This window comes from Sceloporus occidentalis, unplaced genomic scaffold (genome assembly GCF_023333645.1).
Source record: "Sceloporus occidentalis isolate IW3139 unplaced genomic scaffold, rSceOcc1.0.p SCAF_1, whole genome shotgun sequence".
In the NCBI taxonomy this organism is placed as follows: domain Eukaryota; kingdom Metazoa; phylum Chordata; class Lepidosauria; order Squamata; family Phrynosomatidae; genus Sceloporus; species Sceloporus occidentalis.
This window is the reverse complement of record NW_028316981.1, coordinates 212,406,583-212,431,805: the sequence shown is the minus strand read 5'-3', so window position 1 is coordinate 212,431,805 and position 25,223 is coordinate 212,406,583. Positions and strand designations below refer to the sequence as shown.

The window sequence follows — 25,223 nt, the reverse complement described above, 5'->3', positions numbered from 1 at the left end:
TTAGGGCCACCTCTCAGCTATATTTGAGCTAATTAAAATTCCCCTAAGCGAGAGACTTCCTAACATTCCACTGTCGAACAGCCCTTATTGTCAGGAAGTTCCTCCTAATGTTGAGGTGGAATCTCTTCTCCTGTAGCTTGCATCCATTGTTCCGCATCCTGTTCTTTGGAGCAGTAGAAAACAAGCTTGCTCCAGCCTCAGCATAACACCACTTCAAATACTTAAACAAGGCTGTCATATTGCCTCTTAACCATCTCTTCTCCAGGCTAAACACACCCAGCTCCTTCTCTCCTCATAGGGCTTCATAGTTTGCAGACCCTTCACCATTTTGGTTGCCTTCCTCTGGAAACACTCCAACTTGACAATTACCTTCTTGAATTGTGGTGCCCAGAACTAGACATAAGCTCTGACTAAAGCAGAACAGAGTGGCACTATTACTTCCCACGATAAGACACTATACTGTACTTCTATTGATCCAGCCTAGAATCACGTTGGCTTTTTTAGCTGCCGCATCACACTGTTGACTCATGTTCAACTTGTGGTCCACTACTCCTACTAGGACTCCTAGATGCCTTTCACATGTAGACTTGTTAAACCAAGTATCCCCCATCCTATATCTATGTATTTCATTTTTTCTGCCTAAGTGTAGTACCTTACATTTCTCCCTGTTGAAATTCATTTTGTTAGTTCTGGCCCAGCTTTCTAATCTACTAAGGTCATTTTGAATTTTGATCCTCTCCTCTAAAGTATTATGCTTCTTAGCCATGCTCACAATGGAGGGCATTTTGGAATTCATCCTGGACAGAAGGCCAAAATGGAGGACATGTCCTGGAAAAGGAGGACATCTGGTCACCCTGGCTAAGCCATGGAGGAGGAAGTTTTTAAACAGTTAAAGCATGGAATGCATCTGTTTCAGTATATGTGTGGCATTTTGTTAACATGCCCAAAGATTTCTGATACATACGGAGCTTGAAAGGTGATCTTTGGCAGCAGTAAGACATTCTGACTCATAGGTGAAATCATAGGTTTCACCTGTTGGTAAGAAAGTGTGGGGAACGCTTTGGTGGCAAAAATAGCAAAAAGAATATGTGAATGAAAGCGAGAGAAAGAATTCCAGGTTTTACCTGAATCAACCCCGTCACTTTCTTGTCTGGAGATGTTTGTGTACCTAATAAAAAAAAAAGATCACAGTCAGTTACAGTAATAATGACAAACCACACAAGGGTTATTTTGAAAAATCACATCCTTCATTTTCCCTCAGTCTTCTTGAGATAACTACAAAAAATAACAAACATGCATTAAGATTGCCTGCTGGGGGAAAGTGGCAAATTTTGTCCTTATATATTTGCACTTCAGCTCTACTCACCTATCTTGAGCTTTTGGCGGGTTACAGACCACCGAAAAGTGGCGGTCTGCTGCCACCGCCGGTTGCAGTGTCCGGGAACCGCAGCAGCCAAACGGCGCAGTTCCCGGACGCTGCAAAGAAGGAGCGCGATTCCTGCGCCCTGGAAGAGACGCCGCAAGTGCCGAAGTGCGCACTCGCGGCGTCATTTCTGGGGTGCGAGATGCAGATGCAGCACGTCCGCTACGTCAAGATGGCGGCGGCCGTGTGGAACGGCCGCCGCCATTTCGTACGGACTCAGTCCGTACTAGGGTTAGGGGCATCTGGAAGAGACGCCCCTTTCTAACCCTAGTACATGCTGAGCACGTACTTTCCTGCCCGTTTGTAACAGGTCTTTGATTTCTCGGGTAGCAGCTTTCAGCACTTTATGTGCAAACTTACTTTTCAGCCTATCAGCCAAGTTCACAGACAATAGTAGGGAAGTGTTAAATGAAGCAGAAAGACAGCTTAAACTATATATAAAACTATATTGGTGTCAATAGAGTTTCAAATTTGTTTCGCAGTTTACATTGTATAGAGTTAAAAGAGGGATTTCTTTCTGGGAGGGTTGTAAGGTCTCTGTGTGCTTGCTGAAGTCTTCAGAAATTGCTGGAGGTCTTTCAAGTGAGGAGACAAATTCCAGGTGAAAGAAATATATATAGGTTTCAATATTGGACTGGGACTCTGGAGACCAGAGTTCAATTCCCACCTCGTCTATGAAATCCATTGGGTGGCCTTAGGCAAGTCACAAACTCTCAGCCTCAGGGGAAGGCAATAGCAAACTTTCTCTGAATAAATCTTGCCAAGATAACCCGATGATACAGTCACCTTAGGGTCACCATAAGTCAGAAGAGATTTGAAGGCACACATCATCAAGAATATGTGTGCATGTATATATATGTGTGTATATATATTCTTGATATGTGCCTTCAAGTATATGGTGACTTTATAGTTTGGGCATTCATATAGTTTGGACGTCATAGTATGGTCCCCCTCTCAGCTGGCACCAGTCTGCTGCTGCATTGCAGAATTAATGCAGTTTGACGCCGTGTTAACAGTCATGGCTCCATGCTATGGAATCCTAGGATTTGTAGTTTGTTGTGGCCCCAGAGCTCTTTGATGGAGAATATTTCACAAAACCGCAGACCCAAGAATTCTATAGCATGGAGCCATGGCAATTAAAGTGCTGTCAAACCACATCAATTCTGCATTGTAGATGCAGCCCAAGGCTCCCTGGCTCAAACTAAAATTGTTGTAACTTATATGTTGTACTTGCACACTACTGAGAAACCAAAAGGTCAGAAGTAAGAGGAGGGGAATAGGGAAAGAACCTATTGTGCCACTAAGGGAGAGGGAGAGGACTACCAGCATTGTGATTCCTAAGTCCTTCTTGTGGGGTGGGGGCAGTTAAAAGGTAAGTAACCTTTAAGATGTGAAGTGGAAGGTTTTAATGGCTGGTATCCATAGTTTTTTGTGGGTTTTTCAGGCTATGTAGCCATGCTCTAGAAGAGTTTATTCCTGATGTTTCGCCAGCATCTGTGGCTGGCGTCAGTTAAAATTGGAATAGATTTTATTTTATTTAGGTATGCCATCTGTTCCTGTTGCTGCTGTTGTTGTGTGCCTTCTCATTTCCAATTTATGGCAGCCATTTCATAGGGTTTTTTGGCACATTTTGTTCAGAGGGGGTTTGCCATTGCCATCCACTGAAGTTTAGAGAGTATTACTTGCCCAGGGTCACCCAGTGGTTTTAAATGGCTAAGCCGGGATCTGAATCTTGGTTTGTCTGCATATAGAAAAAATAAATGTAGGGAGAAAGGAAAGAATAGCAAAGGACTAAAGGACCACCATATTTTGAAATACTGCTAGTGAAATAGAAGTACAGAACATCTGGCCATAGCCACTAGCTGACTTCCATCCTGTTTAACCTTCTGTTCAGGTGCTGACTGTTGATGGTCAGCCTCTTATCTTATGGTTCTTTATTTTTAAACCAGGAGGTTTTTAAATTAATAGAGTAGCTTCATACAAAGGACGGGACTATCAGCTTTACAGCAGTCACATTACCACCACAGGGAATGGTACCACAACAAACTCCAAATCCCAGAATTCTATAACATTGAGCCAGGGCAGTTCAAGTGGTGTCAATCTGGATTATTTCTGCAGTGCAGATGCAGCCACAGTGTTACTAATAATTATCACAACCTTGCAAGACAGTCAAGTATGATTATCTCCAGTACAGTCTAATCCACGTACTGTGGATTATTGGGAATGATAAACTATATATTCCCTTGAAATCCATGGGATAATCTATGATTACATTCATATGTAATCTTTGTAAATTCTATTGATTCAGTGGGTCTGCTCCAAATGAGAATAATTTAGATTTTGGTTCAGGAAATAAATGCCATTGAGGTGAATGGGGGGTAAATGACCTTTCATTCAACAACTCTGGATTTTTTTTATTATCAGTGGCCTGTTACAGACTGCCAAAATAAACCTGCTTCGGGTCTCTTTGGAGATATGCTGTTTAAATGATGCATGCACCCTAAGAATCCAGAAGCTGCACCAAAGCTGCACTCCAGTGCTTAGGAATGGAGTGTGGCTTTGGCGCAACCTCCGGACTCTTAGGACCCATGCATCATTTAAATAGCATACCTCCAAAGAGACCCGAAGCAGCTTTATTTTGGCAGTCTGTAACAGGCCACTAATACCACTCTGTTAGTACATGAATATCATGCCCGGTGTATTTAAGCAACACTGTGTGGTTACAAGGATGAATTGCACTAGTGCATTTGGTCTTTCTACTTTCTCTTCACTCTATTTGAAATTCTGCTTTTTAAGGGGGGACGGACCTATTCCCAATATCCAGATCCTCTCTTTTACACATCAAACAAGAGCAGATTAAAAACTTTTCTTACATACAATGGCCACCCAAACCCATTCATGTTTACTTTGAAACAAGTCCTGCTGAATTGAATGGGACCCAAGCCAAGGAAATATTCAGAGGATTATAGCCTACAATTCTGCAGTACTTAGCATTATGCCAGGGGAGTGACTATATATTTTATGTAAACTGATCTCCTTGTATAAAGAAGTCTAACAATCCACAATGCTTTTAGCGCACCCTGCTGTCTGTAGTAAACAGTACTACACATTTTGGTTTCTTTGCCTTTAGAGTTTATATAATGGCATTCTCATTACAAGAGAGATTGTTTGAAGATGCAAAGATCAAGATTTTATAATGAAAGAGATTGGGCACTAACCACCCCATGCCAAACAGACAGCCGTAGTAAAGGTTTCTGCTCTAACTTACTTTACTTTGTGAGAAAGAAAATCTATTTTGCTTGAGTTTTTGCATGAATATTGGACTGTGACTCTGGAGACTGGGGTTCGAATCCCCACTTGGTCATGGAAACACGCTGGGTGACCCTGGGCAAGTCATGCTCTCTCAGCCTCAGAGGATGGCAATGGCAACCCCCCCTGAAGAAACTTGCCAAGAAAATCCCATGAGGCTTGCCATAAGTCGGGAAAGGCTTGAAGATACAGCAACATCAAATGCAAGCCAATAAGAAAGGCAGTGTGGCATAGTGGTTTCAGTGTTGGACTATGACTCTGGAGACCAGGATTCAGTTCCCAGCTCAGTCATGGAAATCCATTGAGAGACCTTGGTCAAGTCACACTCTCTCAGCCTCAGGATAAGAAAATATCAAACCTCCTCTGAACAAATCTTTGCAAGAACTCCCCATTATAGGTTTGCCTTAGAATCGCCATAAGTCAGAAAAGACTTGAAGGCACACAAAAACAACAATGCAAGTCAATAGTGCAGGGAGCTTCTACGTACGATTGAACAGTGGATTTTACCTCGGTGAAGAGGTGATATGATAGCCCTGTATAAGTATTTGAAGGGGTGTCGTATTGAGGATGGAGCAAGCTTGTTTTCTGATGCTCCAGAGAATAGGACCCAGAGCAATGGATGCCTCAACATTAAGAATTTCCTGACAGTAAAAGCTGTTTGACAGTGGAACACACTCCCTTGAAGTGTGGTGGGGTCTCCTCCTTTGGAAGTCTTTAAACAGAGGCTGGATGGCCATCTGTCGGGGATGCTTTGATTGAGAGTTCCTGCATGGCAGAATGGGGTTGGATTGGATGGCTCTTGTGGTCTCTTCCAACTCTATGATTTTATGATTCTATGACCTTTTCTGCAATCTTTGTGGAGTTTTGCACAAGGAACATTTGAATGGGAATCCAAACCCCGCTTCAGATATACTTACAGTATTAAGTGGACAAACATGCATACTTACAGTATTAAGTGGACAAGCATAACTATTGTAAACTGCTATTATGTCGGCATGGCTTTGTAATTTGCAATAAAAGACTCCACTCTACGTTCACCGTATGCCGCTCTCTCATGCTGCAATCCAGGGTGACCAGACGTCCTCCTTTTCCAGGATCTGGCCTCCATTTCAACCTTCTGTTCAAGAGGAATTTCAAAATGTCTTCCATTTTGAGCAGGACTGAAGATCATGAATTTATATTTATAATACTGTTTTTAGCTTTTATTTTGTGTACAGCCTACATTTTTCTTGAATGCCCTACAGTTTATGGTGCCTTGTCCTCCTTGGATGTTAGCACAGCTGGTCACTCTGGCTGCAATGGACACTTTGCTGAGAAACATCATCTCATCTCCTGGCTGACCCACAGGTTGCTATAAGGATGCAATACCACTACAGCACATTGCAGGGTTGTTCCAAACCCCGAGTTTAATTTCAGCTTGAGCCCCAACTTGGAATATTAAGGTCCAAAAAACACTGCAGAAATAATCCAGTTTGAGATTGCCTTAACTGCCCTGGCTCAATGCTAGGGAATTCTGGGAATGGTAGTTTTGTGATACATTTAGCCTTTTCTGTCAGAGAGCTCTGGTGCCACAGAAAACTACAATTCCCAGGATTCCCTAGTACTAAACCAGAACGGTTAAAGTGATCTCAAACTGGATTATTTCTGCAGTGTGTTTTGTTCCTAAAACAGAAAACCTTCAATGAACAGGAGGGGGTGTTGTACTGTTTTATAATGTACAGTTTTTAAGGGCTTTTTATCTTTTTTAAACTGGGTAACAAGTTGTTTTAATACTGTAATAATATTATTATATTTTAATGCTCTCTTGTGTATGTTTTTAATTGTAGTGTCATTCAAATTGTAAGCTGCTCTCAGAGTCCTAATTTTGGAGGGAAAGTGGAATATTATTGCTATTATTATTATTATTATTTTACTTAAGAAAAGTAATAATAAAGTATCATGTATAATATAAAACAAAGTATTAATAATACTTTATAATTAATACTACTAATAAAGTATCAATTAATATTAAAAGTATTAGTAATTATTTTATTAATAATTAACAATAATTAATAATAATTATAATAATGTGTAATAATAATATGCATTATACTTTAATAATAATAAATCTTGAATCCTAATTTTGGAGGGAAAGTGAGATATTATTATTATATTACTTAATAATAAAGTAATAATAAACAATAATGTATAAAATATAATATTACATTAATAATTGACTATAAATAAGACTTACTAATACTTTATTAATAATTAACAATAAATAATAGTTTGTTTGAATAATTATTATAATGTATTATTAATAACAATATACAGTATGCTTCAATAATAATAATAATAACTATTATTATTATTATTATTATTTATAACAATCAGGGTAAACTACACTGCACAGCCATCTTAAGCCTCTTATCCCATTCAAAGCAATGGCCCTGGAAAGCTGGAACATGGAAATAATGGTATTTTGTTGACATTTGTATTGTCTTGGTAATGTTGGGGGATTAATTTTTGTATAAAATGTAATGTTTTCACACAAAGTGTGTGGCATAAGCTTAACAACTTTCACTTCCGCCCGGGAGCGGTGCCTTCATTGCCCACTTCCGGTATACATCCAAAGATGGCGTCTGTCCGCCATATTAAGAAAGGATCCCGTCTGTAGAACTTTGTGGTGACAGCCGCTGGGCCTCCTCGCCTCAACATGGAGGGGGCCGGCTCTGCTGCTGACGCATGCGCACACGGATTCAGGAAGACGACGCTGTAAGTAGTCCTATTCGCGGTACCTGGAGGGGCTTCATTTGTCAACCTCCCCCTTTTTTTACAAATGGAACGCGCCGGGGCCGAGCTTGAGAGCGTCGGAGGGCGGGCGAGGAGGGCCGTACCATGTGCGCGCGCGGGGGGCACAACTAAGGCTGAGCCTGGGACTGCAGTGGGGTGGTCAGCAGTCTCGGCAGTATCTGTATCCGCCCTGCATAAATATCCAGTTTGAGCCTGATTTAACTGACATGGCTCCATGCACTGGAATTCTGGGAATGGTATTTCTACTTTAGTACTATATATAGTATTCTATATATATAGTATTCTATATATATAGAATATAACTACACACACACACATATATACACTCTATTATATACTATGTACTACCATTCCCAGACATGGCTCCATGCTGTGGAATTCTGGGAATGGTAGTTCTACTATGGTACTATATATATATATATATATATATATATAGAGAGAGAGAGAGAGAGAGAGAGAGTACACCTTCTGCCCAAGAGGAATTGTAGCACTAACATTCCCAGAATTCCATAACATGGAGCCATGTCAGTTAAATCAGTCTCAGACCGGATTATTTATGCAGTGCAGATGTTAGTCTGGTAGTTAAGTCAGAAACTACTGTACTTTGAACTAAAAAGCTATTAAAAGGAGGAAGAGAGGAGAAGCAAAAAATAAATAAATGTGGCAGCACCTTTTCAGACTAACAGGTTTTTATTTTAGCATGAGCTTTTGTGGATAATATAAACCCTCTTCTTCTTCAGGTGCAAAACAGAGCCTTGAGTGTTGGGCTATATGACTCTGGAGACCAGGGTTCGAATCCTGGCTTGGGCATGTGACTTTGGATGAGTCACACTCTCTCAGCCTCAGAGGAAGGCCAAAGCAAGACGCCTCTGGACAAATCTTGCCAAGATAGTTCTGCCTTTGATGTAGTTGTGTGCCTCCAAGTAGTTTCTGACTTATGGCCAGTCTATCATGGGATTTTTCTTGGCAAGGTTTGTTCAGAGGAGGTTTGTCATTGCCATCCACTTAGGCTGAGAGACTGTGACGTGCCCAAGGTCATCCAGTGGGTTTCCATGGCTGAATGGGGATTTGAACCCTGACCTCCAAAGTCATAATCAAACCATTACACCACACTAGAGGTCTCTGATAGTGAAGGCTAAATATCCCGCAAAACTTCAAATCCCGGAATCCTTATTATGACCATCCAAAGGCAAAGTTATCATACAATTTTCTTGGCAAGATTTGTTCAGAGGAGATTTGCCATTGCCATCCCTTGAGGCTTCTCTTTGCCTCTGCCTTAGGTTTGCAATACGTTGGCAACAACTTGTAGGAACACAACAACAACAGTATACAGAATGATACTGCATCAGCGTGAAGATGTGGGTTTATATCCACAAAAGCTCATGTTAAAAGGTGATGTCACATGCCTTCTTTTTTCTCCTACTCTCCCTTATTTTTATGCTGAGTTTCCCTGGATATCATTCTAAACCAGTGTTATCCAAACTTTGCATCTCCAGATATTCTGGGTTTCAACTCCCAGAATTCCTGTTCAACCTGTCTGGGGAATCTGGGAGCTGAAGTCCAAAACACCTGGAGGACCAAAGTTTGGGAACCACTGATTAATACGTACCCTTTTGTGAAGCAGAATCCCAATGTTTGTCACTCTGTAGCCCAAACTAATTTGCCAGAGTGGTAGCAATGTTAGCCCATTGCAGCAAAAACTCTGAAGAGTTGTGATATGTCTAAAGATTAATGGGTTTATTGCGGCGCAAGTTTTTGTATACTTTATTGGATACCTGAAATATTACATTTATATATGAGAATGCTGCATATTACCTCTGTAAAAGGGAAGGCACAATGATCCAGGAAGGTTTGTGAATCAGTAACAAATAGTATACGCATTTTTGTTGCTTCCTGAGTAATAGATAACTATTTAAACACCAGTTACATTCCATTTCTGTTTTACGGTTTTTATAAGAAACCAAAGTGCAGAAAAATTCAGCCCACTCTTAAATCTGTTGTCTATGATGACTTTGAAATTAGGGGACCAAGGTTAGAGACAAGAGAAGGGACTAGGGTTAGTATAGGAGAGAAAGTATAGTTAGAGTGGTATGTGTTGAAGGTGAGAGCAAATGCTGGAAGGAAAGAGCAAGTGTTAGAAGGTAAGAGGAGGAAATAGATAAGGAAGATTGGATAGGTAGTAAATAAGAGGTAAGAAGATAGCAAGAAGAAATAACAGAGGGGATAAAGTTAGAAACTGTCAAGAATGAGAAAGTGAGATGGTAGAGGGATAGGGAGAGTAGTAGATAGGTAGGAGAAAGCTGGAGATTGGAGTAGATTCAAGAAGTTAATCAGAGTGGGGAGGACAGTATATTGAAGATGGAAGATAGAAAAGTATGGTAGATGGGGAATAAAGTAAGAATTCCCTGGATAGAAACATGAAGTGTTAATTATCAATCAGGTTTCAATAAGATAATTTAGGATTACCATATTATGTTATATTGTGATACAAAGGCACTGATTGTTTAATTGTTGTCTTGTTTGTTTAAATCTGAATGAATGTATTGGAATTTATTAATAAATAAAATTAAAAAAAAAGAAATTAGGGACTACATACAAGAACATTTGTATGGTTTCAGTAACAGGGTAAAGCACATGCTTATATTTCTCTGTCAGAAAATGTTTTCTCCTTGTTTGTTTTATGTTAAATAACAGGATATTACTTAGACAGTGTGTTCTAAATCTTACTAAAGTTGTTACATATTTTAATTATGTCATCCAAATTTTAATTCTCATTAAACCATTTATTATTAATTAAACCAACCATTTTCAAAAAAATAATATTAATATCTCCATTCTTATTTCTATTCTTTTTCAAAATATACTATTCATAATTCCACTGAAACTTAACTATTAATTTACCACTAATTAACTTATCACTATAATTAAGTGCACCCCATCCGCAGAGCCTATTATCCTCATGTTATTCTGCCTTTCAAAATTGTAACTCTTCATGTAGAAGTAAACCACTTTCCTTTTTTATTAACACCTTTTCTACAAATACGTTCCATATTGTGTTAAAATCACTCCTTTTCATTATTACTTTTTTGATCTTGATTCCTCATGTTAATTTATCATTAATCGCCATTTGCCATACTTCTTTATACCAATCTTCTATTTGCAGATCTCCCTGAATTTTCCATTTTCCTGCAAAGTCCTCTCAAGGCATATCACAAGGGAACAAAAAGAAGGTTAGTAAGAAGTCTTTGTCCATTTTTAGAAACAAAGGCCCCATACAGACAGGCCAAAATAAAGCTGCTTCGAGTCACTTTGGAGGTATGCTGTTTATATAATGCATGCGTACTAAGAGTCCAGAAGCTGCACCAAAGCCACAATCCAGTCCTAAGCACTGGAGCGCAGCTTTGGCCCAGCTTCCGGACTCTTAGTATGCATGCATCATTTAAACAGCATATCTCCAAAGTGACTCAAAGCAGCTTTATTTTGGCCTGTCTGTATGAGGCCAATGTCAATTTCTTTGAGATCTAGCTTGTATGATAGAGCAAGTATCATTTGTTGCACTGCACAGTGTAGCCTCTGGAGCTCTGAAAGAGCTTGAAACTGTCTAGAGGGACCCTCTGAGCTCAGCCATGTGCTATCCTTTTGGACAGTGCCTGACCATTTCAGCTTCTGCTATCCATGTATAGAGTTTGGGATTTTTAGGGGGTGGGGGGATTAGAACGGGGAAATAGAAATAGTAAAAGAGTTCTCATATCTGGGAATCAAACCGTTCAGAATGGGAACTGCAATCAAGAAATTAGAAGAAGCCTATGAATGGGGAGGGCAGCTATGAAAGAACTAGAAAAAAAGCCGAAATAGCAGATATCCAACTGAGCACAAAAGTGACAGTCTTGCAAGCTACTATATTCCCTATCACCATGTACAGATGTGGAAGCTGGACAGTGAAAAAGCGGATAAGAGAAAAAAATCAATTTATGGTATTTGAGATGTTGTGCTGGAGAAGAGTGCTGAGGATTCCATGGACAACTAAAAAGACAAACAAATGGGTCCTAGAGCAGATCAAGCCAGAAAGCTCCCTGGAAGCCAGGATGACAAAACTTAGGCTGTCGTACTTTGGACACACCATGAGAAGGCAAGAATAATTAAAAAGGACAATAATGCTAGGAAGGGTGGAGGGATGTGGAAAGGAAGGAAAACCACTCAGTAGTTCCCAGACTTTGGTCCTTCAGATGTTTCAGACTTCAGTTCCCAGAATTCCTGACTGTTAACAAAACTGTTTGGGGCTTCTGGAAGCTGAAGCCCAATACACCTAGAGGACAAAAGTTTGGGAATCAGTGTGGTAGATGGATGGAATCTTTTAAGGAGGTCACAGGTATGAATTTGCGGGACCTAAGCAGAGCAGTGGAGGTCAGGATGTCTTGGAGATGTCTCATCCACAGAGTCGCTGTGAGTCAAGATTGACTCAAGGGTGGTTAACAACAACAAAGAGTACCCAGAATTCCTAGTGATCATGGTGGCTGAGGGAGTCTTGTAGTCCAAAAAAGCAATACAGTGGGCCCTTGGTATCCGCTGGGGTTTAGTTCCAAGACCCACTGTGGTTTACAAAATCCATGGATGCTCAAGTCCCATTAAATACAATGACATAGCAAAATGAGTGGAGGCGCAACAGCATCCAGGCCCCACAGCTGAGGAAGAGAGAGAGAGACACGCCGGGAGGGAAGGTATAAAAATCCCCCTCCCCACCGCAAACACCAGAAGCGGAGGCGCAGCAGCAACCAGGCCCCACAGCTGAGGAAGAGAGAGAAAGAGAGCAACAACAACTCAGGCGTGGAAAAGAGGTAGAGAAGCTGCAAAGCTAATGCTAATTAGGAGACAGACTGGATGGGGGAGTGCAAACCAATAGACTCTAAATGAACTCTAATGGTCCAATCCACGCCATTAGTGAGTAGAGAACAATCTCTCAATTCTTAACGCTCTTTTATTTTAGAGGACATAGCAAAATGGTGTCCCTTATATAAAATGGCAAAATCAAGGTTTGCTAGTTGAAATTTATATATTTCAAAAATATTTCTACCGGTGGATGCTTGAATCCATGGATAAAATTCCATGAATATGGTGGACTGACTGTATTTCCAAGCTGACAGAACATCTCTAAGTCTAGCTGGAAGCCAGTCATCCCTTTAGCTGTAGCTCTGATGACCATTTGCTCCTCTTTATATTTCTAGATTTCTGGCTCTGGATTTGCTCATGGAAACAACATCTGCTCCTGAGGGGGAGAACCCCCCACTCTCTGCAGCCATGAGGGCGAAGATTGAGCGGAATCGCCAGCGGGCATTGATGCTGAGGCAGGCAAGGCTGGCTACCAGGCCCTACCCTTCTGCCGGGGAAGGTGTGCTTTCCTCTCCAGTATAGTACATGGGGCTGCCCTGAGATGACAGGATGAGGTGCAGGTAGTTTGTGACAGCTGTTGTGTGGGGACAAGTAAGGGAAGGAGTAGCTGATATGGTGACACAAATGGATTTTTCTGTACTGGGCCTGTTTATGAAAACTCCATAGCTGAAATCTGTTGTACATCCAACTTATAAATGCATTTTTGGAAGGAAAAAAAGATAAATACAGATTATTCACATGGTGAAAATAATTCCAGTAGAATCTAGGTTGAATCTTTGTTGTTCACGTGCATTTTGAATGCATCCAATTAAGTTTTTTGATGGTGGAGCTGCCAAAAAGCATGGGATAATAAATCTGTTTCCCCCCCCCCCCAAGTTTTCCTAAAATATTTGCATTGTCGGCTGTGTGAATAAGTGATGCAAATAGACCTGGGATAAAACTCTATATGTATTGAACATGTTTCAAATACATCTGCATCATCGAATCCATTTTTATTTGAGTGTTGACGTGTATGAGCAGCAGAACTCACAGAGATGCACATAGATGCCATTCCGATTAAGAAAAAATAGTGTGAACAACAAAACCGAAATATGTGATGAGATCATTTACAAAGTCTGCTAAGAAAAACAATGTATGAATAACCCCATAGATTACAGGCTCCAGTTAGATGCCGCTTGAACTGCCATGGCTCCATGCTATGGAATTCTGGGAATGGTAGTTTGTTGTGGCACCAGAGCTCTACAAACTACATTCCCAGAGCCATGGCAGTTAAAGCGGTCTCAGACCAGATTATTTCTGCAGTGTGGATGCAGCCATAGAGGAAAAGAAGACATGCATTTAAGCATGTTCCCTTTCTAACTCTCATTACTAAAGTAGCAAGTGTTGATGCCTGTTCACTTCCAACAGTAGCTTCCCAGATGATGGGATTTTTTTATTCCAATCTGACTGAGCCTTTACAGTTTTACAGCACAGCACAAATCTTTGGGGGGTTTCCAGTAGCGTCTGCATTTGTTTCCCCAGGCTGAAATAATCCTTGATGCAGAAAATCCAGATTCACTTATCAAATGTTATTCTAAGGTCTTCAGGGGGCAAAGCCTCAGCTTGTGGTATTTATCTGTCCTTCCTATTTGCTATCACTTCACAGTGAGATTGCTGACTTCTTAAAAAGAGAAAGGAGTGAGATGAAGTGAGGTAGCATATCAATCTTAGCAGGCAATTTGGGGCCCATCACACTCTCAGCATGGCCTACCTCACTGGATTTACAAAAGAAAGTGCATTGTCTTGAGCTCATTGGTGGAAAAGCAGGATATTATGTGGCCAATAAATAAATATATCTGGATTAGAAGTCCTGTTTTTGAAATGGATGCCCCTTTCACTGTTGAATTTGTGTTAACCTCTGAGCCATAGTAGACATACAATTTATTTAATATATTTTGTTAAACCGTTTGAGGTACTAAGAGTCCATCTGTTTTTCCTATGCAAGTCTGTATTTAAAATTTTGACTTTCCCCTTTTCTTAGGCAATTCTAAAGTTAAAGCTCCCCCAAAGATCATTGATACAGGGGGAGGATTTTTTCTTGAAGAGGAGGAAGAAGAAGAGCGCAGAGTGGAGAAAATCGTGCATCCCCCTGGTAAATTCTGGTGAATTTTTAAGAAATTACTGTGACTGGCTGCTTTTAATGAGTCGATGGAACTGAGTAAAAGCAGCAATCCTTTTGCATTCTTTTTTGCTGATTACCTGTTGGTAGGGCTTGCGCATTAGCTTGAGGTATCCTCTCATATCAAAATAGGTGTTTGGGATTATTTCAGCTGACACTGCTGGGCATTTTTGTGTGATACGCATGCACACACATGCACATAACACATACAGACCCCAGGTGCCAGATGTCTGGTGCCCTTCCTCACCCAACATATCACAGTCAAGACTACAGTGCAAAGGGGATTTGGATGGAGATGCTCGTTGGCATGCATTATTGTTCCTCATAGTTTGAGTTTAACATCTTCTGCCTGTATCTGTTTTTGCTTAGTGGTATAGCTTTATGTAAGGGCAACTGGAAAAAACTCTTCCAGTTAAACCTCTAGAGCTGATAGCTGTGGATGTTGTTATGTTAGGAATTTAAAAGTACATCATTGTACAGTTAATGGCCCTTCTTGTCAGCAACAGAAGAAAAGAATGCTGGATTCAGGCCTGTGGAATTGGGAGAAGCCAAGTCACCTGATAGAAGGTAGGCCACCTCTAGATAAGAGTGAAATTAATGTGTGACAGGAGAATGTCCTGAGAGCCAGCATGGTGTAGTGGTTTGAGCATTGGACTATGAATGGAGATCAGGATTCAAATCCCAGTTCGGCCATGAAATCTCATGGGGGGACCTTAGGCTGTCTCAGCCTCAGAGAAAGGCAAAGGCAGGCCCCCCTGAAGAAATCTTGCCAACAAAACCCTGTGATAGGTTTGTCTTAGGGTCACCATAATTTGGAAATGACTGGAAGGCACACAACAACAAGGGGAAGGTCCTCCATTGCTATGGTGTTACTTCCAAGGTACTTGTCATCTCTAGGGAATGGTGAGGAAGATTAAGAAGACAGGTGACCTTCATGGCTTACTTACTTGTCATTCACAGTTTTCCCCACTTTTGAGGATGGAAACTTTTCTGAAGTTCGTATTCTTTCACTATTTATATCTTCTCCCCAAATGCTGAGGGAAATAACACAAATAATACAAAGAAATACATAGTGTTTTCTTTTGTCCACTTGCTCACTTCCTCCAGTGTCGGCAGACATTCTGAAGGTCCTTCATGCTAGTTCTCATTACATAGTATCTTATGCTTTATGTTTCTTTAAAGAAAATCATGTAATTAAATATGTAAACAAACATCAGGATAACATCAACTCTGAATGAGACATTACCCTTGCATCCTAGATAATTATGTTGTCATTAATCTGATGAAATTGTCTTAGGCTTCATCAGAACTTGGGGGGGGGGAGACTTCAGTTGAGTATTAGAATATTGGCTTCCAGGAAAGCAAAACTGAATAGCTGCATCTGCACTGCAAAATGACCCAGTTTGACACCACTTTAACTGCTATGGCTCAGTGCTATAGAATTCTAGCAATTATAGAATTCTAGCAATTCCCAAGATGTTGTAACCCGCCTTGATCTCAAGGAAAGGCGGGCTATAAATAAACGATTTATTTATTATTTATAGTTTTGTGAGTTTTGTGCCCCAACAAACTATAGTACCCAGAATTCTATAGCAGTGACCTATAGCAATTAAAGTGGTGTCAAACTGGATTATTTCTGCAGTGTGGATGCAGCCCTAGATACAGAACTCTTTTGGGTATGCAGACCCCTTGTCACCCTGCTGTGAAGAATTTGCATGATACTTGACAGAAAAAAACCACAGAGACTTGCTGTTGCTATAGTTGGTACAGGTTGAGTGAATGTAACCTTGGTTCCTGAACAAATATTTCATATCTTTCAATTTGTGCAGCTTGAGACAAGATCTCTGGAGAAGTGAGAGCTGCGACATGTATATTGGACCTATGTCCTTCCTGGCTCACAAAAGCAGCCAGAGATGGATTGACTCTGTGTGTAAGGGCAGTAGTGAATGCTAAAAGAGGCAGAACCCTACCATACTGAGAACTACTAGGAGAGCGTTTTGTAGTCCGTTGGCAATGGTGAAATTATTCTTTTCGGAACTGCAAAGTAGCAGAACAGAACAGGCAGTGTTTGGCTTTGTTAGCAATACTTCTAAACACTATAACAATCAAATTTGGAATTTGGAATTTGAAATTCCTAGATTGTAAAGCTGAAGATCAGATCTTTCCCATTTCCATTTTTACCTTGTTCTTGATACATTATCTTGAATATACATATCAGCTTAAACATACTTCTCTTTGTGTTCATAGGGGCTGTATTAGAATTTGATTACCTCATTTGTGAAGAGTGTGATAAAGAATTCATGGACTCCTACCTCATGAACCACTTTGACCTAGCAACATGCGATAATTGCAGGTATAGTAAATAAAGAAGGGGGAAGCATATTAAGAACTTTCTTTAAAAATGTGTTAAATTATTTTCAACTTGATATAAAAACAAGTGCTATTTAATAAAGTTAGTTTTAGCAAGGTAGAGCCAATGTGGTGTAGTGGTTTGAACACTGAACTATGACTGGAGACCAGGGTTTAATTCCCAGCTTGGCCATGAAACCCACTGGGTGAGATCTTGGGTAAATCGCATGCTCTCAGTCTCAGGGGAAGGCAGTGGCAAACCCTTCTGAACAAATTTTGCCATGAAAACCCTGTGATAGGTTTGCCTTTGGGTCACCATATATCAGGAATGATTTGAAGGCACTCAACAACAAAAACAACAACAATGTGAAAATGAAGAAACATGTGGAATTGTCATGTTTTAGTTCAGTGATTCCCAAACTATACCCTTTAAGAGATTTTGGACTTCAGCTCCCAGAAACCTCAGCCATGTTGGCCAATAGTCTGGGATTCTGGGAGCTGAGGTCTAAACTCCCTTAAAGAGCACAGTTTGGGGACCACTGTAGCTGAACAAAAGGGGTTCAGAATGTTTTAAGTTATTTTGTACATTGTGGACATATTTTATATACTGCAAACACACAATCAAGTGTTAAAACATACCTAAGCAAGGGAAAATAATCCAAATCACCTATGTTATTATACCAGGAATAGCAATAATTCAGATGTTGTCAGGCTACCATTCCTAATCATTAGTTGTGCTGGCTGTGGCTGGTGGGACAAGAGTTTTAGCATCATCTGGATGGACATGATTCAGAACCTTGAAAAGTGATTGCGGCTACTGTCCCTATTTCAACTTACTTGAGAGCAAATCTCTTTAAACTCAGTTAAACTCAATGGGATTTATTTCTTAGCTTGAAATGCTGAACTCACTTGCAAGAGAGAGAGCATATTTGAAGTTAGTGCTACTTTTCAGTCAATACACAAATGGTCAAACATGTTGTTCCTTGTCCTCATTTCATGCAAATACTGTCTTTTGCAACAGTAGTTGTTTAGCACATACACGCAAGCAGCATTCTTCTCTGTCCAATAGGATGGGACATGACCTAGCTCAGATTGAAAATCTGATTGATTTTAGTGGGAGATTTAAGTACATGTTCAAACCATGCACTGAATTAAGTTAGACTTTAACAACACAGTCCTGTGGATGCATACTTGAAGTCATTCCTCTGTGTCCAGTCTTGTTTATGCCCAGTGTGTCCAGGATTGCAGCCAAAATCACTGACTGGATTATGTCCACTTGTGTTTCTGCTCTGATGTAATTTTTGAAAAGTGATGGCATGAAGTGCTTTCTGGCATAAATAATAATGGCATTCAGAATTTATCTATGGCTGTCAGAGATTACTCTGTGATCTTACACACACTTAACTCATGATAAAACCCCACAGGGCAAAGGATTTAGCTATTGTGGTGGAACACATATGGCTAGATACAGATCATACACAATATGTTTGTTTCATTTTGGAGTGCTATCTTGTTTCAGAGATGTGGAAGATAAACATAAACTCATAACAAGGACTGAAGCTAAGGAAGAATACCTTCTGAAAGACTGTGATTTAGATAAACGAGAACCAGTGCTCAGATTCATTTTGAAGAAGAATCCTCATAATCCACGTTGGGGTGACATGAAGCTTTATTTGAAGCTGCAGGTATTGAAGCTGGTTCATCAAATTGTTCTCCACCAAGTATGGGGAAAGTGCAGCCCATGTGCCTCACTTTTGGAGCCCTGAAGCACCCCAAAAAGCCCCTCAATGCTTGTTAAAAAAAGTTTAAAATTCCCCCACTGATTTTTGGCTGGTTTTCCAACCAAAATTGGCTAAAATAATCCCCAGATGGCTGCAAATGTGGTGGTTTATTTCTGTTCAAAAGCACTACTAATCTCCAAAACCATGGGGAGGGGGCCCTTAAAAATGCTGAAAATCAGCCAAAATGACAGTTGAAAGTAACATGACATCCCTTCTGATGTGCCTGACTTATATATAAGTATATACAGTAATACTATCTAATTCCATATTTTTTGTCAATAGTGACATAAATATTCTAAATGTAAGAGAGAACAGTTGAAGGTGTTAGCAAATAACTAATACTATCTAATTCCTTTTTTGTTTTTTGTTACTAGCATTATTTTTGCAGTGACTGAAATGTACTGTATCATCCATGCTATATACTCAATTGACAGTGTATCTTGTAGTATCACTTCTACATTCAAGGAGAAAATCCAGAAGTGCAGTCTTGCCATGGCTCAGATCCCACATGGGACGTGGAATGTCAGTCCTGCCTATGCAGTTAGATGTCTTCTCCTGACCTCCATTCTGGCAGCTATCAAACCCTGGAAGATGCCTGTTCTGGTGCTACTGCTGCTTGCCAGACAGGAAGGAGGCAATTCAGACCATCAGGGGTCCAAAACACACTGCAGAAATAATCCGGTTTTAACTGCCCTGGCTCAGTGCTAGGGAATCCTGGGAATTGTAATTTATTGTGGCACCAGAGCTCTCTGATAGAGAAGGCTAAACATCTCACAAAATTACAGTTCCTAGGATTCCATAACACTGAAACAGGGTGTTAAAGCCATCTCCAACTGGATTATTTCTGCAGTGTGTTTTGGACCAAGAAGCTAGTCTCAGCTCTGTACAGAAAAGAAATAAGGGTGTGCTCAAAGATGTAGTGCACACTCATTTCTCTTTCCCTAGGAGCTCAGAGCAGCTGCATCTTCATTGTCTGAACTGCCTCCTCCCTCCCCTTCTGTCCTTATTGATAAGCTACAGCAAACCTTTCTGACACTTAACATGCTGTCCAGGGTGGGTGCTTGGATGGAGAACAAATGGATCCTATTCAGAAAGAGACCTATATACATGTAAGCCACACTCACCATATCTATATGTTACTAACAGGGTTCTACCCTGTATCTCTAGTACAGCATTACATTTGTATAGAATGAGTGGGCAGAGGAATTGATGATGGAATCTGCCAATGATTCCTTTGTTCTATTTATTACAAGATTCCAAAAACTAGAATGGGTGGATGCAGAATCCAGTTTTCCCAGTGGGTCTTTTTAGACATTAGCCTCACAAATATCAGTCCACTGAAATTTATATCAAAGCACATTGAAGCACAAGACCACAGCAAAGAAGTCTGCATCACAAAGTGAAAGGTCAATTTTTTTAGTAACTTAAAATGTATCTCCATATTTTGCAGATTATCAAACGTTCCCTTGAAATTTGGGGAAGCGAAGAAGCATTAGAAGAAGCTAAAGAAAGCCGCCAAGACAACAGAGAGAAGATGAAACAGAAGAAGTTTGATAAAAAAGTTAAAGGTGCGTAGTAAAGCATCCTTTTTACAGTCCTCTACCTCAAATCTATCAATGGAGTTTATCACATGGGAGGAATTACTCTTAATTTCGAATGAAAAGAAAGTGGGACCAGAACGCATTCACGTGAATTTGCTAGTTTATCGGATTTATGTGAATTTGAATTGTGTTCAAACTGACTTCCCATTGCTCAAAAATAGCTTGCCATTGCCCGAAATTGCGTGTGATCACCTCTCACTCAATAACGTGAAACCCCATGATTGCGTTCAGACTGACTTCCCACTGCCAGAAATTGTGTGTGGTAGTCTATCATGCAATAACGTTAAACCCATGATTGTGTTCGGATTGCCATTGGATTATACTTCCAATTTCCCTTGTCTGATAAACTCCAATGAAAAAGCAGAGTCTAGTACTTTAGTTTCTGGCACAGTAAATTGGTACTTGGGCCCATGAACAAGTGGGTGGAGATGGTTCCATCTGTGGTACAGACTGAACATTTTTAAAAATACTAACCTGTTGATAGTTAAGATGATTTATTTTTGGGACTTGTTATGTCTGTTTTGAAATAGTATCAGTTGATGGCCATTTTGAGATGTTTCAAGTTTTTCATGTTAATTAATTTCTCATGTTAATTAATTAGGTTGACAGGTAGGTTCCTGGCCATTTTGTGCATATGTTTCTTCTGATAGCTTTTATAAAAAACAAAATGATTAGCTGAAGCTGAAAAGCAACAGTTCTTAGAATTTGTGTAGAATAGTTAGATTCATTTTTAATGTCTAGACCCCATTTGATGTGACCATATTATTCCTAGGTGGTTATTGTTGTTGTGTGCCTTCAAGTCATTCCTGACTTATGGCAACCCTAAGGAGACCCTATTGTGGGGTTATCTTGGCAAGATATGTTCAGAGATTTGTTCACCATTGCCTTTCCCCAAGGCTGAGAAAGTGTGACTTGCCAAAGGTCACTTACTGGGTTTCTATGGCAGAGCTGGGATTCAAACCCTGGTCTCCAGAGTCCTAGTCCAATACTCAAACCATTGCGCCATGCTAGCTCTCCAACGTAGCCGAAACATTATCTACATATGTTCTAAAAGCACGTTGGACTACAAGGTAGTCAAAGATTGTGGTTCTTTTTAACCCCTTCTGCTTGTTTGTACACTCTTATTAATCTAAAATATATTTAGATGTTACATTTCTTTGGAAGTGTGACTAACAGTTATAGACACAGTGAAATGCTCTTCCTCTAACATGCTTCCAGAACTTAGTGTCATGCACCTAAATTGTCTGGCATTAGATGTAGGATAGAGAACTCTAGCTTGGGCATGGAAACCCATTGGATGACCTTGGGCAACTCACACTCTCTCAGCCTTAGATGATGGCCATGGCAAATGCTTTATGTGAAGAAACTTGCCAAGAAAACTCTATGACAGGGTTGCCGTAAGTCAGAAATGACTTGAAGGTATGCAACACCAAAGAGAATAGGAAATCATCATTACAAAATTTAACACATCTGCTTCAGAGGTGACAGGAGTACAGTCATCTTTTAAAATGGTGCCATCACACATCTGAGCTGGATTTGACCTGGATAAGGGATGAGGCTTAGCTAGAATTGCCTCACATTGAGATGGTACCAAGCTCCGTTGGTGCCATTTGGGGCTTTAAAATGGCTTGAATAAAGTCATTATAGACAATGTAAAAATCTGGGAGCCTGATATAGGTATTACAGTGGCCTAAATCCACTGCAAATGGTGACTAGAGTTGTATATCTTCAAGTCATTTCTGATTTATGGTGACCTTAAGGAGAGTGCAGGTTTTCTTGGCAAAATTTGAGTGAAAGGGGTTTGCTCTTGCTTTTCTCTGAAACTGTGGCCCGTTACAGACAAGCTAGAAAGTACGCGCAGAGCGCGTACTAGGGTTAGAAAGGGGCGGAGCTTCCACACCCCCAACCCTAGTGCGCGCTCTGCACGCACAAAATGGCAGCGGCCATTCCACACGGCCGCCGCCATGAGGACGTCACGGCCGCACCGTCTCTATACGGGGCGGCGCGGACGTGACGTCCTCGCTCCGTGCCAGGGCGCTTAGTTTGCCCTTAGCGCGGAGCAGGAAGGAGCTCCATTTCGGAGCTCCTTCCTGGTTTGGTCCGCTGGGCGCAGCCTTCACACGGCTGCGCCGAGCGGACCAAAGGAGAAAGGGGCCAAGCAGCCCCTATCACCTCCTCCCCGCCACCGCGGGGTGTCCTTGGGGCTTGGAAGCCCCAGGGACACCCCTTTTCAGGCTGCAGGGAAGGGGCCTTTTGCTGCTTCCCCACAGCCCGAAAATCGGCGGATCGGGGCCTCAGCGGCTGCCGCTCTAGACACTGAGGCCCCGATACAACGGGGAAAGGGGCGGGTGCAGCCCGCCCCAAACAGGCGGTTTGTAACCCGCCTGAGAGAATATGACACCCAGCAGGTTTCCTTGGCCATGTGCAGATTCAAACCTGGACTTCCGGAGCTGTTTCCCAATGCTCAAAACACTACAACACACTGCTTTTCTTCTGGCTTTCTTGTTGTTGTTGTTAACGGCCCTCGAGTCAAGTTTAACTCATGGCAACTCTGTGGATGAGACATGTCCATATGCCCCTATCTTCAATGTCTCTGCTGAGGTCCTGCAGGCCCAGGCCTATGTCCTCCCTGATCGAATCTAACCACCTGGCATGTGGTCTTCCTTTCTTTCTACTGCCTTCCATCTTTCCTCACATCATTCTTTTCTAATGATTCATTTTTCATAATAATAATGTGGCCATGGTACAATTTAGTACAGTCTCAGTTTAGTCATTTTGCTTCCAGAGAGTTCTGGCTTGATCTGTTCTAAAACCCATTTGTTTTGTTCTTGGCCATCCATGATATTCTTAGTACTTTCCTTCATCACATCTCAAATAAGTTTATTTTCTTATTGGCTTTTTTTTTAACTGTCCAGCTCTCACATTCACAAATGGTGATGGGGAATACAATGATTGGATGATCCTCACTTTTCTGTTCATAGTTATGTCTTTACACTTTATAGTCTTGTCCAGTTCTTTCATAACTGCTCTTCCCAATCCTAGTCTTCTTCTGATTTCTTGACTGCAGTTTCCGTTCTGATCAATTTTTGAGCCAAGTTATAGGAACTCTTTGACTATTTCATTTTTCTCATTAAGGTGAATTCTGGTAGATCTTCCATGGACATTAATTTTGGTGTTTGTTTTTGTAACTCTCAGCATTGATCCAACCTTGGCACTTTCCTACTTGACCTTCTTAAGTAATGGCTCCAGGTTTTTGTTTCAGCTAGTAATATTGTGTTATCTGTGTATCTTAGGTTAACATTCCTTCCTCCAATCTTCTCTCCTCCTTCCTCTAAATTGAAGCCTGCTCTACATATACTTTCTGCATATAGTGTGCCCTTGCCTTGCGCAAGGGATTTGTTCCAGACCCCACTTCATAAGGCAAGTTCTGCGTGTGCTTGAGCCCCATTGAAACTAATGGGACTTGTGCATGCGGCGTGCCCTATTTCCTCTTTGTCACGTGGCTTTCAGCCTAAGCTGAAAGCAGTGTATAGCACGCCCACGTATGACACAGGGACTCTGTAGTTTGAACAGATAGGATAATAGTATGCAGCCTTGCCCGACCCCTTTGCCAGTTGGGAACCATTCTATTTCTTGTATTCTGTTCGGATGGCAGCCTCTTGTTTTGAATACAGGTTACGCATCTGGACAGTCAGATGTTGTGGCACTCCTATTCCTCTAAGAGAAAGCTTTTCATGATCTTTGCTGTAGTCAATAAACATTTCTTCCTCCAAACATTCCTTTTTGTAGTCAATAAAGCATATGCAATTTTCTTTTGGATTTACCTGGTGCACTCCATTATCCAACTTACATTTGCAATGTGACCCCCTAGTACCTCTTCCTTTCCTGAATCCAGCTTGTACTTCACATTCCATATACATTGCCCTTTGCTGCAGAATTCTGAACACGACTTTGCTTGCATGGGAAATTAGTGCAATGGTTCTGTAATTACCACAGTCTTTTATGTTTCCTTTCTTGTAAATAGGAATATATATTGATTGCTTCCAATCTGTTGGCCACACTTTGTTTTCCATATTTGTTGGCAGATTTTAGTTAAAATTAAGCTCGACCCTGTCTCTTTGGATTGTAGCAGTTCTCTCCTGACTAGAGTATGTCAATTGAATAAGGCTAACAATTGGATTTTGGTCAGTGTCTTCAAGTATCTTATTATGCCAAAATGTAAAAAGCAACATTCATTACAATGTGAAAATCAACAACAGGGGAGGCATCAAATACACACTGAAGCAACTGTTCCTTCTACCCCAGCAATGTATGCCTCCAAATTAAATTTTACTTTGGGTTTCTATAATTCAGTTTGAAAGTTCTACTTAACGAATAAAGGGATTGTTTCAATACAGCGTTCAAGATTTTGCCTCAATGTACATTTGTACAGCAGTAAGATCTAGCTAGGAGAATAATGTTTGGATTTTTCTGATTAACAAACATTTTTGCTTTTTTTTGTACTAGAACTACGTCGAGCAGTAAGGAGCAGCGTCTGGAAAAAAGACACAAGTATCCATCAACATGAATATGGAGCTGAAGAAAAGATAGATGATGATCTGTACAAAAAAACCTGTACCACATGTGGGCATGAGCTAACGTATGAAAAAATGTAATACTCTTGATTTTACATGAAATACACTTTTTGTAATGTTAAATTTTTGTATCCAGTAAAATAAATCGTATCAGTTTCTTCAAGACTTTTTACTCACTCCATAGTCATCATCCAGAAATACTGTACTATGTTCACTTTAGAAATTTTTTAAAGGCTATTGAATAATAATTGCTAGCAGCCTTAATGTAAGCTTCGTTGTTTCCGACTTATGGCAATCCTAAGGCAAACCTATCATGGGGTTTTATTGGCAAGATTTATTCAGAGGTTT

The 25,223-nt window shown here is 40.6% G+C and overlaps 1 protein-coding gene across 5 annotated transcripts; it reads left to right on the top strand.

Moving 5' to 3' along the window:
• The first annotated feature begins 7,365 nt into the window (after window positions 1-7,365).
• LOC149323328 (DNA repair protein complementing XP-A cells homolog) lies at window positions 7,366-25,038 on the top strand. 5 transcript variants are annotated; one of them, XM_089488779.1, is made up of 9 exons: window positions 7,366-7,486; window positions 10,689-10,755; window positions 12,748-12,871; window positions 14,433-14,543; window positions 15,071-15,137; window positions 16,818-16,923; window positions 18,439-18,604; window positions 20,151-20,268; window positions 24,808-25,038. In XM_089488779.1, the coding sequence occupies exons 3-9, from the start codon at window positions 12,770-12,772 to the stop codon at window positions 24,954-24,956; spliced, it is 819 nt and encodes a 272-aa protein (XP_089344905.1). In that variant the 5' UTR covers window positions 7,366-7,486; window positions 10,689-10,755; window positions 12,748-12,769; the 3' UTR covers window positions 24,957-25,038. The 5 variants fall into 5 exon arrangements, with proteins under 5 accessions (XP_089344905.1, XP_089344902.1, XP_089344904.1 ...); XM_089488776.1 differs by lacking the exon at window positions 7,366-7,486 and adding an exon at window positions 7,535-7,761; XM_089488778.1 differs by lacking the exon at window positions 7,366-7,486 and adding an exon at window positions 8,938-9,374.
• Window positions 25,039-25,223: the final 185 nt, after the last annotated feature.